Raw genomic sequence first — 21,333 nt, 5'->3', positions numbered from 1 at the left:
GCAGCAGTGACACCTGAAACAATTTTACAAAAAATGGTACAAATTAGTTATTTATATTGAAAACTACATAGATTGTAATTAACAGATAAGTACAGGAAAGAGCTCCAGATAGATATTGTATCAGATTTTCTCATTATCACAATGGGAGAAGGGAATGATGTAGTCAAAGAACCCCTCTCTGCGACGGATGTTAATAGCCCAATCTAGAGTTTATGCTATTTTATGTACCTGTTAAATTCCTGTCCTAAGATAAGAAATATGGAAAGAAATAGAAAATGCAAGTTGTAGAGAGGGGATCTAGATGAAGCTCTTATATGTACCTGTTCCATTTGGATGTAAGTAAGCTTATTATTTTTCTCATGTATTACAATGTGTTAAATTTAAAGTTGTTTTAAGCAAGTTTTACTCATTTTAAATCAAAATGGCCAATGGGCCAAAAACCCATAAATTCTTGGTTTCAAAAAGAACTAAACAAAGAAATAGCAAATAACTTGGAAGTACCCAAGAGTACAGTTAGTGATATCGTTAAAAGATACAAAAACAGGGCAGCTTCTACCCCACAAACAAGCAGACCAAAAGTTCCAAGTGCATGCGACAAGCGAGTAATCATATAAAAAACCAAACAAAATCCAAAATTAAGTGCTCCAAAGTGACAATTGAAGCCAATCACATGATTTCAAAACAAATTTTGCCAACAACTGTTTGAAGAACCTTACATAATTACGGATACAATGGTAAAATAGCATGAAGAAAACCTTATATAAAATATGATAAGAATCAAACAAAAACAAGTAAATTTTGTGAGGGAGTATATTAACCAACCTGAGCATCTCTGGAATGACCTTATATTTTGCGATGAAACTAAATACAAAGTATTTGGATCAGATGGTCCACAAATCATATGGAGAAAACCAAATGAAGCACCAAAACTGATGAACATACAACTGACAGTAAAGCATAGTGCTTGTGTCATGGAATGAGGTTATAGGTATTACAACACCTGGAGTGGTGGAATTAGTGCTCATTGAAAGTAATATGAACAGCCAGCAATATCTAAAGGTCATCTCCTCTCCACCACACAAAAATATGTAATCAAACAAACGTTTAGATTCTATCAAGATAATGATCCGAAGCATAGATCACAACATAGTTCAAGATCAAGAAGTGCTACTCTACAAAGTTCCTAAAATTCTCAAACTTCCTGCCCAACCTCCAGATTTTAACCTGATCAAGAATGTTTGGGATGAACAAATACTCTACAAAGTTCCTAAAATTCTCAATCCTCCTGCCCAATCTCCAGATTTGAACCTGATCAAGAATGTTTGGGATGAACAAATACTATCAACTAACAATACTGGCAACTCCATTTAAAATACATTGAGCGTTTTTGTCGCAATAATAGCGCAATCTGAACGACCTGGTTTGAAATCAACTCTTATCAAAAATGCTCTGATTGGTTGGTTTATAACTGGTTTCAGATGCTTGTAGTAAAATTTAGTTTCACTCCAGGCTACTAAGAGGACAAAACACAATTTTTTGATGTAGTTGCCAGTATTGTCAGTTGATAGTATTTGGGACGATTAAGACCAAAAAATACATTCATCACTGATTTCCTCAGTTTCTGAATTTAAAAAACGATTAAAAGAAGAGTCATAGACACTTTGTTTCCCCAATATTTGAAGAAAGTTGTCTCAAAAATGTCAAAAAGGGTGAATATGGTAATTAAATCAAATGAAGGGTGGTTTTCCAAAACGCATTAAGTCCATTTTTTTCGAAATTGATTTTTTCGCGCCATTTGGTTAGTGACGTCAGGACACATCATCTGAGACGCATACCTACCTAAAATACCTATTTTATCCATGTTCTTTCCAGCTTTTTGTGAAATTGTTGAAATGTGCTTGATTTTCCAAAACGCATTAAGTCCATGTTTTTTAACACTTGTAGAATCGCTTGTTCCCATACGAACTGATTTTTAAAATTTTATAGTATGTTGTATATGTGCATCCTTAGGAAGTATCGCCACAGAAATTTTCAACCCCCTCCCCCCATATTTACCCCTCAAAAATGACGTTTTCAGTTTTTTAACTTATTTTATGGTATTTAACAATGACGATTGCGAGGTACATTTTAGAAACACCTTTTTTGGACGTATTTTTGACCCAATACCTTTTTCGAAATTTTTGCGGTGGTGCGCCATGTTAGAAAATTGGGAAATGTGTGAGTGGGGGGGTGAAATGGGAATTTTGGGGAAAATGACTATCAACGAGTAGGGTGTCGTTTTCTTATGATTCGATATCGCTGAGCACGAATATGACGTTAGATTTTGTTTTACACCCCCACAGCCCCTCCGGAGCCCTCAGCCCCCTCCTGAATTTCTATTCATTTTTGAAATAAAGTTATGTACTTTGATGAATTGTGGTGTCATTTTCGTTGTTTTCTTATGATTCGATACTCACTTAGCCCTCTCCTAAATTTCCACCATTTTCAAAATTAAGCTGCTTTTACAACATGGAATCTTTTTCATACGAATTTCGCGCTCAGCAGTATCGAATCACAAGAAAACGACATCAATATCAACGTAATTCGAAAATATAAGGCAAAAACTTTCAAAAAATCACAATTCCTCAGAAGTGAAATACAAACATAATTTTTGATAAGAGGTTTTGAATTGAATGGTAATATGCAAGCTGGAAAGGAGAAAAGGCAGAAAAATGTACTTTTCGCGTGGTGTTTTTTTTTAATTCTTCAATTTGTGCACTCGCGATTGAAAATAAACAGTAAGTAGTAGGAACCATTTTGTTGGAAATTGATTTTCCTACAAGATGGTACTTTCATTTTATAATTATCTTATAGTTACCTCATAATTTTCCTGAATGAATGCTAATTTTCAACATAAAACGTCTAGTGGTTTTCCAAAACGCATTAAGTCCATGTTTTTCAACACTTGTTGAATCTCTTGTGCAACATTCAACTCAACACCGCGTGTTGGATCATATCAAGCTATACCTAAACTTCAATGTTAGGTTGGTTGCATACTCAAAATAAGCCCTCTAATGAAATGGGAGTATGTTTTATGCTTTTTCTCGGAACTTACTTTTGGGACTTAATGCGTTTTGGAAAACCACCCTTCAAATGGTTATGCCACAAAATATCAAGTTTAGTTTTATTTTAATCTGAATCTTGAATTTTCAATTTTTTAAAATCCTAGAGATGTATTAGTTTTGTTTTTATTCGTTTATTTATTATTAAAACATAATATTTTTGGAACACCTATTTCTGACTTGATTTACAAATAATATGTATTCATTTTTCTATGGGTTAAGGAAGAATAGGAGGAATTTTGAACAGTTTTGAGAATGTTAGTAGTTTTATTTGAGAGGTTTGTAAAGCATGGACTTCCATATTCAATCTTACTACGTATCAGAGCTTTATACAAGTGGAGTAATAGTTGGCATGATGGATTATACTTTGGATTTTTAACAATTTTTAGTATTTAGACGTTTGGTAAGTTGAGCTTTTATGTTGAGAAACTGAGGCATCCAAGTAAGTTTTTTATCAAAAGTAAGTCCGATGGAATTTGGTAGTTGGTTTAAAAACTAAAGGATGTCCTTTGAATTCAAGGATAGGTTCTGGGTAAGTTTTATTTCTTTTAGTAAAAAGTATACAGTGAGTTTTAGATTTAGAAAATGTTAGTCCATTTGAATCAGCTCATTTTTCGATACAATTGAGAGTTTTTTGGATCGTTTCTGAGACTATGTTTGATGTTATTTGAGCGTATTGAAATGTTTATATCATCTGCAAAAATTCTTAAGGAAAGAGGTTGGGGAATAATCAATTAGGAGTATAAATAGGATGGTGCTAAGCACAGAGCCTTGAGGGACTACATTTTCAATATCAAAAAATTCAGAGTATGTATTTTCAATTCTGACTCTAATGGTATGATTAGATAAAAAGTTTTGAATAAAGTAATGCTAAATGCCCTCAAATTCCTATAGAATGTATTTTTTGAAGTATTTCACTATTTTGTATCTCCATGCTTTGTCAAAAGCTTTTTCAAGATCAAAGAAGACTGAGAGTACATTGTAATTGATAGTTTAACCATTCTCCCAATGATTTCATTTAATTTCAAGGATATTTTGATTTTTCAATATTTTCAATAAATTCTTCTCTAGTTTGGCTGTTTTTCTGTTAAATTTTAGAAAATTTTCAATTTTATATTACACTAGGCAACGGCATGCTTGTGTTCGGGTTGAAAATGGGCTTAATCGATAGTTTAGACCCTAAAACAAAAAACAGAGTGGGATTTTTCAATTTGAATTGTTTTTGTGGTCAGGAGAGATGATCAAAGTTTCAAAAATGGCCGTTCTTGCCCTATTTCATGAGTTTCTGGCGACACCAGTATTGTTTTTCGAAAAAAACCAAGGTCATATTCGGATTCTACGCACTTTTTTAAGTAAACATCTTTCCCGGATTTTTAATTTTCGAACATTCAAGCGCATACGGAAGATTTTTGTTTGTAACATATTTTAAAACTCGGAGCGCGCGACGCTAGCGTTACTCCACGATGTAATCGTGGCGCGGAACCGTGTTCGCGCGGGCGAGGTTCTCGTGCAGTAAAAATTTCGTGTTACAAACGAAAATCTTCCGTATGCGCTTGAAACTTCGAAAATCGAAAATCCGGGAAAGATGTTTACTTAAAAAAGTGCGTAGAATCCGAATATGACCTTGGTTTTTTTCGAAAAACAATACTGGTGTCGCCAGAAACTCGTGAAATAGGGCAAAAACGGCCATTTTTGAAACTTTGATCATCTCTCCTGACCACAAAAACAATTCAAATTGAAAAATCCCACTCTGTTTTTTGTTTTAGGGTCTAAACTATCGATTAAGCCCATTTTCAACCCGAACACACGAAAAAAGTCAAAAATTGTTGCCTAGTGTTATTTTACACTATTTTAATATTTTTTTCAAATTAGCTTCAATTTGCAATAAATTCTGTCATTTTAACGATTTTCTCAGCAATTTTGAGAAAACCAATAAGCGATTTGAGCAATTTTTCAACATTCAATAAATTTTAGGACCGTTTATTTCTAATTTTATTTTTGAAATTTTCAATTAATTTTTCACCAATTTCTCTGGTTTATTTCTGTTAAAACCAGTTTCTCAATTTTAAATGTTTTTAAAAACCAATTATTTCTTACACATTGATTACCTTAAATCCAAAAGGACACTATACTGGTGCTATGAAACATTTTTTTCGATCAATTGTAAACGAATAGTCACTAATTCAGATTCAGTTTACCTCAAAATCGTTTTCATTTTGTTAAACATGAGTAGGTAAAATAATCAAAATTCCGACCGTTTGTCAAGCCACTGGCCCTTTTCTGAGTCCACCTCTCCTTAAGGGCAATATTATTTCCCAACGTTCCCCTTCCCCATCGTGATTGACTTGTACATATAATGAAAATTACAACATTCTGAACGATAAATCGATCAAAATCGATAAATCTGACTCACAACAATATTAAACTTGCCTAACATTCGACAAAACGAAAACAAACTTCAACAAAAATAAATAAATATTTATTGTTAACGGTCATTGACCTTAACGATCAATAAACCAGACAAATAAGACTGAGCAAAAAGCTCGATGACTTTACTTTACGACGACAAGAATAATATTAACGCGAACGAACTTATTAACTAACGAAAACAACGAAAAAACAACGATAATTTAACAGCCAACAGTTTACGCGATTTTACGAAAAGAACAAAAATCCATTTAATACGTAACCAATAATATATATATCGCGAAACCGAAATTTATTTTTTATTAAAAATAAAAACTTAAAAGTTACCGAACATAGTTCGTTACGGTTACGATTCCAATTTTGCCAACACCCCACCATAAAAATATTTTCCCTAACACGCGTACCACTTAAATAAACGTAAAACTTGTTGCTTCTTATCAATACCAGTGTTAGTAAACACTTTGAAACAAAATATTTTTACAGCAAAATTTCAGTTAAATTATACTTAAATTACATAAAAAACAACTCGAAAACTTAATTTAAGCATTAAACAATGACTCACAGAGTCTATCGAAAACGGTACGTGTTGTGGCTTTGGTTAAAATATCGGCAAGTTGATCCGCCGAAGATATCTTTTGCAAGTAAATGATCTGTTTTGTGACTAAATCGCGTATATGATGATAACAGACATCTATATGTCTGGTACGTTTCGATTCGACCGTATTCGCAACGGCAATCGCTGCATTAGAATCGCAATACACCGGTACGGTGTCAATACGAACTTCTAATTCGACAAACAGATTTCGCCAAGCCAAGACTTCCTTTCCAGACGTACTTAACGCAACGTATTCAGCTTCACACGACGAAAGACTTACACAATTTTGTTTCTTGACTACCCAGTCAATTACGTTGCCATAGTGCAATACAAAAATTCCAGACGTTGATTTTCTGTCTAAACAATCACCAGCGAAGTCCGAATCTACGTATACTCTAACAGAGTATTTATCAACGACTTCAGGTATTACGTAGGTAAGTTTCACGTTCAACGTACTACGTAAATACCTGAGAATACGCTTACTATATTCGAATAGCTCCTTGTTTGCCAAGTGCTGGTATCTGCTTAGAAAGTTTACAGCAAAAGCGATATCGGGACGTGTTCCCCTTGCTATGTAACTTAAACTTCCTAAGAGACCACGCACTTTGGTTTCATAACTTTTATCGAGCTTGAGATTGGTAATCTTCAAGCCCGGTTCGATTGGAGTTGAGATACTATTCGAATTAGATAAACCGTAATCATTAACTAACTGCTCGATATATGAATTTTGATGTATTTCTAACTTTTCTTTACTACGATTAATTTCCATTCCAATGAACTTCTTGCATTGTTCCAGGTCTCTGATTCCAAAACGCTCATTCAATCGCTTGACCAACCACTCAATTAGACGATCATCGCAACCTGTAATTAGAAAATCGTCTACGTAAACGACAAACACGCAACGTAGAGGATTTTCGGCATCGAAGTAGACACACGGATCAACTTTGCTCCTTACGAAACCGAGCGAAAGTAAATACTCATTCAATTTTGCGTTCCACGACTTGGGACTCGTTTTTAACCCATATAACGAACGTTTGAGAATATATACGACACCTTTTTCTTCGTTAGTCCCTTTCGGTGGGTTGAACATAATACCTCGGTTTATATCTCCATTGAGAAATGCAGTACTCACATCTAGCTGTCTCAACTGCCACTTGTTGACCATAGCTAGATTGAGCATCGAGCGTATTATCGGTTGATTAGGTGTTGGAGCGTATATTTCATCCAACTCATAAAAATGGTTGTCTTTGAAACCACGCAACACCAATCTAGCCTTAAATTTCACCCCACCATTCGAGTTGATTTTTTTCTTTAGAACCCACTTACTATCTACTTTCGAATAATTCTCTTTATTTACGCTTTTTTCAGATGCTGAATACCAAACGTCTTTGATCTCCATCGCCTTTAACTCTTCATCTATCGCTACACGCCAAAATTTCGACTCAGGACCGTTTAACGCTTCTTCATACGTAAGGTCATCGACCCCAGCGAGTGCAAAGCAAGCAAAATCGTCGCTACGTTCATCCGAAGATGATGTATCGATTAAACTACGATCTACTAAATTATCACCGCTACGTTCGGCTTCAGTCAGCTCATCTGGGTTTATCCAATTGGAGCAACCAGGAGCTGAATCAACGTTACTTACTGGTGTAACCGTAGGTACGATATTCACATCGCTTACACTCACTGATACCGATGTTTTTAACAAATGATCGTTAATAACATCGTGTATCTTACGCGTTTCGTCTACTTCTACGCAACTCGAATTCGTAAATTTATTTCGTAAAACATCGTACAATACATAACCTGTCTCTGTAAAACCGAGTAAAACCATATCGATCGACTTCTCATCAGTTTTCTTTCTCTTTTCAGGCGGTACTAGAACTCGTGCAACGCTTCCAAACAATCTCACTCTCGATAAATCCGGCTTTCGGCGATTCCACAGCTCGTACGGTGACAGATCGTTCAAGGCAGAATGCGGTAAACGATTGTACACGTAGTTCGCCGTGTATGCAGCGTAAAGCCAGAATTTATTCGTTAAACCGCCTTCGTATAACAGAGCTCGCATTTTTTCTTGGATGGTTCGGAAAAAACGCTCGACGGTGCCATTATGCTGCTTCTCATACGGCTCACTGTTCTGCATAGATATGCCTTTTTCGTCGACAAACTCTTTAAAGGTACCTCCGATAAATTCACTAGCGTTATCGCACCTGATACGCTTCACTTTCGTACTCCATAACGTTTCACTAATATTTACAAATTTTTTTAGGTAGGTACCTACTTCGGCTTTACTTCTCATTCCGAACGTTACTCCCCATCTCGTACAGTCATCTACGAAGCCAATCAAATATCGCTCGCCTTCTAGTCCTTCTGTAATAGGACCCATTACGTCAATATGAACGAGATCGAGCGGATTTGGATACCTATACCTACTTGAATCGTAGGTATGTTTCTTTTGTTTTGCTTTACAGCAAATTTGACACTGATTGAAAGGTGGGCAATCACATCCACGTAACTCAGGGATCTTATCTAGTACCATCTTGCTCGTATGAGCCAACCTACGATGCCAGATGTCACCTTCACCTTTTAACCTATTTACTTTCTTTTTATTTTTCAGATTTACATCACTGTCACTGCACGTACTGGTATTTCCTATACCTACACTTGAAACATTCGAAACTACAACTCCAGAATCATTACCTATCGTCGTCGAAGTATTACCTACATTTGTCGAGTCACTATTATCGTTTGTAATCAACGCAGATGAATAATTGGAACAGGAGTACAAAATAGGAGGTATATTTATCAAAAATTGAATCGTATACAATCCATTATCATTAAGTACTAATTTTGACACTAAATTTCCCGCAGGATCGACCAAACGAGGATCTTCATCGAAGAAGAAACGATAACCATTCGCTACGATTTTCGACACGGACAGAAGACTAAAAGAAAGACTAGGTACGTAGTATACCTCGTTCAACCAATAGACGTTTCCGTCATCGGCTAGAACTCTCAATCGACCTACTCCTTCTTTGATCAAAGAGACTTCACAATGAGCGGATTGTAAACTTTCGTTTATTTTCCTCTCATCGTGCAAGACTCCACGATGTTTCAGAAAATGCGACGTCGCGCCACTATCGACGACAAACGTGATAAAATCGACGCCGTCGTCGTCGTTTGTCTCGACGTATGAATTTTCTTCACCGAGATTCAAAGCAGTCGAGTCACCTAAAAAATAGTTCGACCCGATATTTACGTTACGCGAATTTCCGAAATTAGAAATCGCAACACTGTCACCGAAACTACTACGACCGACACTATTTTTAACGAATTCATCTACGATATTACGACTACGACCTTCATCTAACGAGAAATTTTCTTTTTTTCCAGATGTCGACTGAAAAAGACCTAACGCGATAGACGGACGAGGACCTGACGAACCGGACGAACCTGACGGACCAGACGTACCCGATGTACCACTCGACGAACCGTTACCACCGTTATTACACGACGAATCACTGTTCTGCGGACAATTACGACCTATATGCCCGGTTAGATTGCATCGATAGCAAACGATACTTCCCCGAGGGTTGGTATCGTTTCTATAATTCCCTCCGGCGGATCGACAAGACTTGGCCATGTGGCCCCGTTTATGACACTTATAGCAGGTACGATCTTTGGCTTGTACGAAGCCATTATTACTACTACGATCACCGTTACCGTTCGACGAATTACCGGACGAGTTCGAACTACGATTACACGACTTATTACGATTATGATTACGATTATTTTTATTACCGGATTGATCGGATGCGGCCATCGCTGAACCGGTACTTGTCGAACTCTTCGAAGTCGAGGAGTTCTTCGAGGCATCTTCCAAACTCAAAAGCAACGATGAGATTAATTTTGGATTCGGGTCTCCAGCTGTGACGTGAACTAATCCTCGAGCAGTCATACGCACTGACTCGTACTTAGGCGAATTGCCTAACGCATTGATCAGATACGTATAGATTTCCGATGGAGTCAATTTCACGTCCAAACTCTCCATATCGTTGACTAGCGTATAAAATGCCTCCAAGAACTCCTTCGGACCTTTGTACATATCGATGACAATCTTCGAAATACGAGTTCGACAGTCGATAATTGCTGCTTGGTTTTCCGCCTGGTACAAGGAATTCAGCTCCGTCCAGAATACGTACGGGTCCTCTGTCTCCTTGACCAGTCGGAAAACGTTCTCAGCTACGTGCCTAATTAAAATTTCTAAAGCTTTCGCTTTTTTACGCGGCGATAACGTATTTACTTCGAGAATCGCGGTTTGAAGTCCTTTGGCCGCAAGAATAACCTTGATTTTTCTTTTCCAGGACACGAAGCCCGTACCGCGAAAGACCATCGACTCCATTGCACGATTATCACCGGCACCGAACATACTACCAGACGAACTACTCGAATCGGATTCTACAGCTACGTCGTCGGACTCGTCGTCGCTACTTTCACTACCTTCGGACTCGTCGTCGGATGGACCAGGAGGTGGAGGAGGTGGAGGACCGGATGACGGATTAGACGAAGGAGGAACGGGATCAACAAGGATCGTTGGATCGTCGGATGTCGAATCACCAAAACCTGCTGAACTTGGACCAGCTTCCGAATCGCCGGATGACTCAGATACGTGCTGTAACGTTACTTTACTTTTACCTTTCGACTTCGGTATACTTTGTTCTGGTTTTTCCTTTTCAGAAAAACCACGAAACTCGGCGCTCGATTTACGCTTATCTACACTACTGTCGTCGTCGTCTACGTTGACCGATTTTCCTGACCGCAAATAGGACAGGACTGTCGACATTTACTTCGTCGAACACCACGAACCAAAAATTCAACAGCTACACAAGCCGGATACTTGAACGAGCAAATCCACACAGGATACCAAAACGTCGTCGAACTACAGAGCGTTTCACCAACTACGCTCACGCTACCATGAACGATAAATCGATCAAAATCGATAAATCTGACTCACAACAATATTAAACTTGCCTAACATTCGACAAAACGAAAACAAACTTCAACAAAAATAAATAAATATTTATTGTTAACGGTCATTGACCTTAACGATCAATAAACCAGACAAATAAGACTGAGCAAAAAGCTCGATGACTTTACTTTACGACGACAAGAATAATATTAACGCGAACGAACTTATTAACTAACGAAAACAACGAAAAAACAACGATAATTTAACAGCCAACAGTTTACGCGATTTTACGAAAAGAACAAAAATCCATTTAATACGTAACCAATAATATATATATCGCGAAACCAAAATTTATTTTTTATTAAAAATAAAAACTTAAAAGTTACCGAACATAGTTCGTTACGGTTACGATTCCAATTTTGCCAACACATTCTTGGACAATTTGATTTTTTCGACTTTTCCGGGGGGGGGGGTCAAATTTTCCGATTTTTCTCAAGTTTTCAAAAGATTAGGCACATTATAAGGCTGCAAAATAAAACCCAAAAGTTCAATTTTCGCATAAATTATTCTTTCATCCAAATCAAAAGTCCATACACGAATGCACCTCGCAAAATACATACATTCAGATAATTATCCTGTCTGTAAAAAATTACCAGAGAAACTCCTTCGATTCGAATAAAATGAAACCAGACATAGTATAATAAAGGTTAAGGACACGATTACGACAAACAATAAAATAAAAAAAATCTTATCAATCCAATTAGCGAGAGAATTATAACGAGCTTTTACACCCAGAGTCGAGTCGAGTCGAGCTTGCATCGGTGGTCGGTGTTACCCTATTAACTAAGGTGCATACTCGGGCTGATTTTCGCAACCGCCACCCTCGCCCTCGTCGCTCCGCAACCGCCGTCTCTAAGACAGATAAACATTAAAGCTATACACTCATTCACAGGTTAGTTTTGAATGTGCGTCGCGGCGCATCAATCGATGCATCCAGACTTGCGCGCTGCCAGCCTTTTTTTCGTCTCAAATACATTATAATAATACATTACACTGACTTCGACCATCGAGATTTTCTTTACCTAAGTCGGTGTTTTGTTTACGTATTTTACTAAATGAGATGTTTTTTCTCGTCCAGTTTTTCCGCTAAAATGGAGTGTCTTCGGTTACGTTATCGTCGTTCTTCCGATACCTGCATCGTCGTAATTGGGTATTATAGTAGTTCGCTGTAGTCGTAGATTCGTGTAGCTTTGTCGAATAGTATATTCCACGAAAGGTATCTAAATGATGGAGGAACGACTTAGTCACGGATACATACAATTGGGCAAGTCTAGGACAGCGAATGATTTCCGATTCACGAAAGGATTTAATCATATTTCACCGCCGGTTGATAAATATAATGGCATTTACTTATCCTTGGTGCTGGCTGGGATTGGATTCCTTTTACCATACAACAGGTAGGGCTCGAAAAAATGCCTATAAAAAGGAACCATATCCAATTTTGGAGTATGTGACTGTTGTACCTAATTTCGATTTGATTTTCGTCATTTCTAGCTTCATTATCGCTGTGGATTACTTCCAGTCGAGGTATCCGGATTCGACGATTATATTCGATATGTCTTTGGTCTACATAGTTGTGTCGTTTTTCGCTGTGTTAGCTAATAATGTTTTGGTCGAGGCTTTACCATTGAATACGAGGATAACTTTTGGTAAATTGTGGAAATCTTTTTCAAGTACCTATATCCGTAGACTAGATATCGATAGGACTTGGTCGTTTAAATTCCTGCGAATTCTTCTTTTTTTCAGGCTATTTGATATCCTTCGTCACTTTGGTATTCGTAGCCTTATGCGAAGTTTGGTGGGAAGTTTTCGGTAGCAACATATCGTATTTTATTAATTTAATCGCCGTAGCTACGGTTGCTCTAGGTTGCACTAGTAAGTATTTTTCATCCTTTTTTTTCTCAAGCGATCAGCTCATTTTTTGAGTAATTCGATAAAATACTTATACCAATGACATTTTCTCGCAGTTCAACAGTCAAGCTTTTACGGATATACGAGCATGTTACCCAGTCGATATACGCAAGCTGTAATGGCTGGAGAAAGTGAGCACTTTAGCCTAATACCACCTTACATCACCTTAATGCGACCATTCTCCTCCTTCATATTCGTATCTAATTTTCTCAGGTGCTGCCGGATTTCTCGTATCTGTGAATCGAATCCTGACCAAATTCCTGCTCAGTAATCAGCAATTCAATACGTTGTTGTTTTTCGGTATCAGTTCGGTGGGCGTTGCTGTGTGTTTCATTCTACATCAGATCGTCGAAAGGAGCGACTTCATTCAGTTTTATTTGACGCTTTGTCGAGAATCGAAGAAAATCGTCCTAGAGCCCACAGAAGACGCTGGTTTGGTAGGTGTTCAGGTGATCAACGATTTCTGTACTTGTTTTCGAATTATGAGTAGATTTAGAATGAGAGGGCCGAGGGGAGGGGATTCTCATTTGAAAATTTTTTTCTCGAGAAAAATCGCAAGGTTTACAAAAAAAAAAATGAAGAGGAATTTTCCCTTTTGATAGAGTGCGAATTGTTCAGGTTCAAGGCATCTGACTAAATTTCAAAATGGAAAAGTAGGATTTTTAGCAGGGCATTTTCTAAACAAAAGCTCTCGAAAATTAGTATTTCGAGAGGCATTAAAAAAATGGAATTCGAACGATTTTTTTTATTTGAAAAATAAAGGAAATTAAAACTTCAAAATTTGATTTTTTTTGAAAAATTGAAAATTGAGGGAGGAGGGAGGAGGAAGAGGAAGCGTTTTGACAACTAGAATATTTTCTTTTTCGTATTCAAATTTACATCGGTGCAACCTGACTTGGAAGTTTTTTACAAGATTTTTAAAGATTTTTCATTCATAAAAATTACTACCCAATTTTGAAATTTCATCAGCATTATTAGCACTCAATTTTTCCAAATTTAGCGAATTCTCCTTTAATTAGAAATTATATTGCACTATATTTCCATTCCCCCTCCCCATTTTCATTTTTTTTTTCTACAGATACCACTTTCTGCACGCGAACGTGAGCAAAACATTTTAATGTAGAAAAAAAATCACAAAAAACCTGAACATTTCAATCAAGAATTAAAAAAAAAAAAAAAAAAAAAAAAAAATGAAACTCGAGTAAGACTTTGACAAATTTAGCACAAAGCAGGACTTTTGGAAATTTTTGACATAAAAGTAAGAAGAATTATATTGGATTTTTTTTTTTGGCATCATCAAAACTCAGAGCTTTTTTGGGAATTTTCGATAAAAAGGGAAAACTTGGGCAAGAATTGAAACTTACTTTTAGAATTTTTTGTAAAAAAGCGACAATTTTAGTAATTTTTACCAAAAAAATGAAATATTTTAACATCTTGTAATAAGAAAAAAAAGGGCGACTTTTCGGCAATTATTGACATTTTCAAGCAAAAAGGCAAAATTTATAAAAATTCAGTAAAAGAGCGAGAATTTTCGTCAATTTTTGGCAAAATCAAAGACTTTTCGGAAATTACTGGCCAAATATAGCTACACTTTTGTCGAAAAAATGAAACTTTTTTTGCAAATTATACAGGAGGTAGGTAAAATAGCGCTACATTGAAAGATTTTTTGACGAAAAACTCAATTTTGGGGCAACCCTCCCTCAAATGTGGCCTTAGGGGTGTCTAACTGTAAACCTATAACTTCATATTCGTGTTATGGGGTTCAATTTATCGTATGATAACGATATTCATATTGCCATTCTTCTTTCGCCCTAAAATTGGAAGAGGGGGTGCCCATGGGCCCTATATGAGGGTTTCAAGGAGTTGTTTCGTTTTCTGCTGTTTATTAGAGGCCTGCATGCAAAATTTCAGAACACATAATCGAAAGTAGCACTTTCTTGGCGATGCCATGGCCCCCAAAAAAACACACATTTTTGAAAGTTTTTTGAGTTTCTAAAAATAACCCACCACAAGGAAAAACTCGGAAAAAAATTCCAAAAATAATACCTACCTACCAATCTAAACGTATTTTAATAGAAGAAACAAATTTCGTGTGCCGGAATATTAGGTTTGAAGATGTAGCGGCTTCAAATTTTCTTTGGTCAATATCTCCCCCCTGGGAGGCCAAAAAATTTTGAAAAAATTCACATGGCGAGACTCGTGTTTCTCCTACATAGTTTGGGTGGTATTACAATTTTTCATTCGAAACTCGTTGAAGTATGACTTTTCCCGTGAAGACATCGTGGGCAAGGGGAGGGGGGGGGTGTTCAACAATTTTTTCAGAACTCCTCGTACTTAACAAAGTTTAATCAAAATTTCAAAAATCCGAGGATAGGGTAATTAATATGAATTTTGTCAAAATTATTCAAATTCATTCGTTTTTAATTCAAATTATTCTAATTCATTTCAATAATTGAATTTATTTTAATTTTTTTAGTCAAATTTTTGTATCCCATTCAATTTAGTCTAATTTCAATCCAATTCTATAATTGTTCAATTTTTCAAATTTCCGGTTATTTTTAGTTTTTATTTTGCTTCAACAATATTTTTGAAACGTTAACACAATTTACGAGTAATTTCTTTCAATTTTAAATCAGTTCATTTGTTGGTAGGTGAGTATATTATTAATTTAATTTAGTTGGGCTACCTCAAATTTAAAACTTTTTTTGGAAAGAAAACGTTTCCCTGGGTATTTTGACTAAAAAGTTTAAATATAAGCACCCCAACAATGGGTTGATGTATCAGGATTGTGAGACAAACTATGAGTGGGGAAAGCATAGGGGTGGATTAAATATTTTGAAAGTTAGCATTATTTCAACGTTTCCAGCGCACTACAGACTACTTCGACTCAAAAACCAAACATGATAATGCATTAAAAGTGGCCCTCAAGGACCTCAGGGTCCGAAAGAGGTTACTCTCATCCTGAAAAAATCGGTTCTCTCTCCAACCCCTTCCCCCCTCTAATCTCTACTAATATAATACATATTAACAGATTTCCTATAGACGATTAAGTATCTAAAATTAAGCTTCTTTTTCTGCACAGATCGAGGCCTTAGACCAGAACGACCCAACATCTCGAACACAATACGGAGTGTTGAAATTACGAAGTCAAAATTCACTAGACACCAATGGCAACTCCAGCACAGCTCTCAGCTTCGCTAATCCAGTCTACGAGCCGAACGACAATAACGGACCTTCGTATAAAGTGGAAGACGTAGTAGTCAAATTGCAAAGAAGCGGTTCCACCGGCACGTTCAAAGTAACCAATACATCTCGAGCATGGAATGCGATCAAAAGTAAATTTTCTTATACATACAAATTCAACGTATTATTATCTATGTATAACTAATCTGACAATAATTGTCTACAGGGGGAATGGCCACAAGATGGATCGTCGCAAAGAACATATGGCAATACATGGTATCGATCTGCGCAGCGTATTTCGTCACGCTCAGTCTGTACCCTGGTATCATATCGGAAATCAAACGATGTCCCGAAGACCATTGGTTCCCAGTACTGCTAATGACACTTTTCAATGGAACTGATCTGATTGGCAAAGTAATCTCGATACTATAATCACTCATATTTCAGTAATTAATATCGAGATCGAATCTTTTCACATCGGCAGTGATCATCATTATGTATTGTGTATCTGAATTCGCAGATGTTGGCTTCCATACAATACGAATGGCTGCGCAGTCAGTTATTCATATTCGCCTGCTGGAGAATAATGCTGATTCCGTTTCTAATCTTGTGCGCTGCGCCTCGAGGCAAACCACTCATGTCTGGAGAAGGCTACCCCATGTTTTTCTCCGGTCTTCTGGGTATCACCAACGGTATAGTGGGCAGTGTTCCGATGATCCAGGCTCCAAGACGTGTCAGCGAAGAGCATCGTGAACTAGCAGGTATGTAACTCGATTCTTCTCGCAATAAGAGTTTTTTCCCGCAAAGCTCAATATCGGTATACTGGTCCATTTTTATGGGCTAAACACAAATCTGAGATATTCTTCCGCGTCCCTGCAGAGCGTTCTTCCCTATTGTGGATCTACGCCCCCTTCTATTTGTTTGTTGGCCTTCATCTCCTCAAATATTGATCCTAACAGAAAAATTGTCAAATGAAACTTGTTCTACGAGACCCAGAGGGAGGGGAGTAATCACAGACTATTGAATTTGTGGGATCCCTAGGGAGTGAGTGAGTGAGTGAGTGAGTTGGAAAGGAAGGTGAGGAGGCTGAAAAATTCAAACCTTTGGAAAACGCAGTTAGACTGCTTCCAGAAACCTACCAAATGCATATCAATCTCCTGTGCCACTCAAATAATGCACCAGTGATGAGGCAAAAAGACAGGTTTGAATGTTAAAACTCTAAAAAGATTTATCGGAAGTGCCCCTGCCCACTAAATGTATTTTTTGCATAAACGTTACTATTTTACCCAAAATCATGATTTTCGTCAAAATTTTTTTAAAAAAATCTAGGTTTTTGCGAGATTCAAGAAAATTTTGATTTTTGTAGGATTTCAAAGAAGTCCTGATTTTTGCAAGAAATTCGAAAAAATTTCCATTTTCTAACCAGAGGTTTTTAAAAATCTTGATTTTTGCCAGAAATTGAAAAAAAAAGTCTTAATTTTAGTCGAGTTATCAAAAAAGTCAAGATTTGGGATTTCAAAGTAGTCATGATTTTTGTCAGAAAGAAAAACTCGATTTTTCAGAGTTCGAAAAAACACCTGATTTTTGCCAGAAATGCGAAGAAGTCTCGATTTTTCATCCCACGATTTTGAAAAATCATGATTTTTTTTTGTTTGAAATTTATAAAAGTCCTCATTCTGGTCGAGAAATTTTTTTTTAATCCCAATTTTTGCCATAAATTTTAGATAAATTTGCTTTATTCTAAGCAAGAAATTCTAAAAAGTCTTGATTTTTTGCCAGAAATTTGAAAAAGCTCGTAATTTTTTTACAGGAGTTTAAAGAAATTACCATTTTTGCCAGAAATGCAAAAGCCTCAATTTTTCAACCAAAGATTCTAAAAAGTCTTGATTTTTTGCCAAAAATTTCTTCAATAGTTCTGAGTTTTTGTTAGAAATTTGAAGAAGTCCCGTTTTTTTTAGCCAAAATTAGAGGAAAGTCCTCATTTTTTCCAATAGTAATCCAACAAAAGAAGTCTCGATTCCGAAATCGACCCGATTTTTGATTCAGAGGTCAAAAAAACTATGCATGGTAATCAAAGCTAATTTCTATCAATGTTCGCCAGTTTGAAAAAATTTGATTTTTAAGCAAGAGATTCGAAAACTTCTGATTATTGTCAACATTTCCAACAGTCGCGTCAAGATTTTTTGTTAGAATTTTTTTCAACAGTCTCAATTTTTGTCAAAATTTCAGAAAAGTCTTGGATTTTTTTCTAAAACTCAAAAAAATTTCAATTTTTGTCAGAATTGAATGGTTTTTAGTTTTTTGGTACAAATTTCAAAATAGTCCTGTTTCTTTTTTATTTTATTTTTCTAATTGTGAAAAAGTCCTGGTTTTCTACCACGAATTCAAAATAGGTACAGCTGCAGATGCAGAAGTGCAACAAAATCTTTTGTCATTTTTTTTTTCAGGAAGTCTCAAATTTTGTCATAATTTTAGAAAACTGAAAAGTTTTGATTTTTTCCTAAAATTTAAAAAATTTGATACTTCAATTTTCGTCAGAAATTGAAAATTTTTCAATTTTTTGATCCGAGATTCAAAATACTTAGATCTTATTTTCAATAGTAAAAAAGTATTGATTTTTTGCCAGAAATTGATGAAAGTTCTGATTCTAGCCGAGAATTTTTTTTTCAATCCCAATTTTTGCCTGAAATTTGAGATGCTTTCTAAGCAAGGGATTCTAAAAAGTCTTGATACTCCGCCAGAAATTTCAAAAAGTCCCGAGTTTTTGTCAGAAATTCAAAAAAAGTTTTGATTTTTTCAGGAGTTTGAAAAAAATTACCTTTTCTATCAGAAATTTGAATAATCCCATTTTTTTCAATTGCCAAAATTGGAAAAAGGTCCTCATTTTTTTTTACAGAAATTTGACAGAAGTCGCGATTCTGAACTCGACCTGATGATTTTTTTCAGAAGCTGAAAAGAATGATTTTTAACAATTTTGCCAGTTTGACAAAATATTTTGATTTACAAGTGACAGATTCAAAAACTTCTGATTTGTTTCATGATTTTAATGAAAAAGGTCACCATTTTTTAGCCAACATTTGGAAACAGTTCTAAGAAATATTTTCCAGTAATTCAAAGGTATCTCAATTTTTCAAACGTCCTGATTTTTTTCTAGTCTCAATTTTTGTCATAACTTTAAAAAAGTCTTAATTGTTTCCAAAAATTCAAAAAATTTCAATTTTTGTCAAAAATTTAAAAATGCTTATTTTTTTGTAAGAAATTCAAAATACATGATCAATTTTTGAAGAGATACAGGCCAAAAATCAAATGGGGGGGGGGGCGGCTTAAATCTAAAATAGGAGAGAACTCTTACCAGAGACGTGAAGGGACACCTCAGATTCGTGTTTTTAGCACAAAGAAATGGACCAGTGTACCAAAATTCAGCTTTCTACCTCATTTTTCCAAATGTAATGCCAATTTTCCTGGACTACATAATATTAATAAAATCCAACTAATCTCGACAGGTAACATCATGACCCTCTCGTATAACGTCGGCTTGACCGGAGGAGCACTGGCAGCCTACTTGTTGGAGAAACTGCTGGGTCCGGCTAAACTGAAACCTTGCACGATACCATCGGTGAAAACCGTCTTGGAAGCGCACAACATCACCACCAAACAGATAACCAAAGTGACCGCAGTCATCACAACTACCATCGCGACGCACGTCGTCAAAGAACTATCCACAGCTCCGACCACCATGGCTTCGATACTTTCTATCCTACCAAATGCTACCAGCGCTTTCAACGCCACCATTAATAACGAAATACACTAACCACAAACTACGTAGGTACTAATAATTTTCTATGTACACTTAGTTCAATTTCCAATTCCAATTCCAATATTCCATTCGGCCAATGCCAATAACGTCGAATGGATACGTCGTCGTTTTGTATCCTCCTCCTGCGCGGACTTCGAAAATGCAAGTTTAAGAAAAAACAAAGGACTGTTACCGATTTCGATTTTTGATTGTTCATATATGTATTGTATTACCTAGCTTTAAGACTCTCGAACGATATAGCGAATATTTTCTTCTTCTTTTTTTGTATACTTTTTAAGAAATTATTACCTAATCTCGCCGAGTAGTGGTCTGACTAGAAAATTTATCTATTTCAAGTACCTATACTACCGAAGTACCTACCTACTAAGCAGAAATGCACAAAGACGCGTCTCTGAATTTCGCACAACTCAACAAAAGCTGCTTTTTTCGCTACCTATTCACCATCGTACTATAATGTACTCTTGTATCATAAATAAATTATTAAGGTACCTCTCTATGTGTACATCTCTTTCTTTCTTTCTTTCTTTCTCTCTTTAAATGCACATTTATTCTTCCTTCCTTTTCAGATATATCTTTTCTTTTTCTTCTCATACCTGTATAAAAATATCTACATACCTATACACATCCACCGTTACATGATTTTTCATCATCTTTGATCACTGCAAGTATTATATTTGATATTTTTATCGAACAACAACTTTTTATACGTCATGATGTTTATTTACATTTTTTTTTCTTTTTTTATAGGTTGTAATCTCATTACGTTTTTTTTTGTGAATTTTAATAATTTATTTATAATAATTTATCGGATATATTTTTACGACTTCGGTTTACGAAAAATATAACAACACTCTTGTACATACTTATATAGCTTTTACTATGTATACTGTAGATACGTAAGTATGTAGACGAATTTAAAATGTGAATATATCTCTCATTTATGAATTTTTGTCTCAATTATACTCGTAGTTGATTGAAATAAAGTAATATATAATGCAGATTAGGTAAGCTGTGAAGGGGGGGGGGGGTAACTTGAAGAAGCATGCAAAAATACATCACCAGTTACATTTCAGGGATCAAAATCCTTTTATAGATTTTTGGTGTGAATTTCATCTGGAAACCATACCCAATAGGTAACCCATAATTATTATTGCCTGAAAAATTCTGGACTCGAAAATGGAAAAGGAGTAGGGGCAACAGATATTTTCCAATCCGGGACTGAATGATTTACGGACACTCTAATCAACGAATTGACACCATATTCGTGCTC

General features: G+C 35.9%; 1 protein-coding gene across 2 annotated transcripts; it reads left to right on the top strand.

Moving 5' to 3' along the window:
• Positions 1-12,148: 12,148 nt before the first annotated feature.
• On the top strand, positions 12,149-21,008 carry Ent3 (equilibrative nucleoside transporter 3). Of its 2 annotated transcripts, none has more exons than XM_065348157.1 (9): positions 12,149-12,549; positions 12,647-12,801; positions 12,899-13,027; positions 13,120-13,194; positions 13,277-13,500; positions 16,146-16,398; positions 16,473-16,660; positions 16,767-17,007; positions 19,750-21,008. In XM_065348157.1, the coding sequence occupies exons 1-9, from the start codon at positions 12,377-12,379 to the stop codon at positions 20,055-20,057; spliced, it is 1,746 nt and encodes a 581-aa protein (XP_065204229.1). In that variant the 5' UTR covers positions 12,149-12,376; the 3' UTR covers positions 20,058-21,008. The 2 variants fall into 2 exon arrangements, with proteins under 2 accessions (XP_065204229.1, XP_065204227.1); XM_065348155.1 differs by having other exon boundaries at positions 12,150-12,549; positions 13,277-13,512.
• Positions 21,009-21,333: the final 325 nt, after the last annotated feature.

This window comes from Planococcus citri, chromosome 2 (genome assembly GCF_950023065.1).
Source record: "Planococcus citri chromosome 2, ihPlaCitr1.1, whole genome shotgun sequence".
Taxonomy (NCBI): domain Eukaryota; kingdom Metazoa; phylum Arthropoda; class Insecta; order Hemiptera; family Pseudococcidae; genus Planococcus; species Planococcus citri.
This window is presented reverse-complemented; position numbering and strand designations above follow the sequence as displayed.

Coding starts and splice junctions, on each gene's coding strand:
- Ent3 (XM_065348155.1), top strand. CDS start 12,377: ATGATGGAGGAACGACTTAGTCACGGATACATACAATTGGGCAAGTCT. Junction 12,550..12,646: donor TTCCTTTTACCATACAACAG/GTAGGGCTCGAA, acceptor CGTCATTTCTAG/CTTCATTATCGCTGTGGATT. Junction 16,399..16,472: donor AGCATGGAATGCGATCAAAA/GTAAATTTTCTT, acceptor AATTGTCTACAG/GGGGAATGGCCACAAGATGG.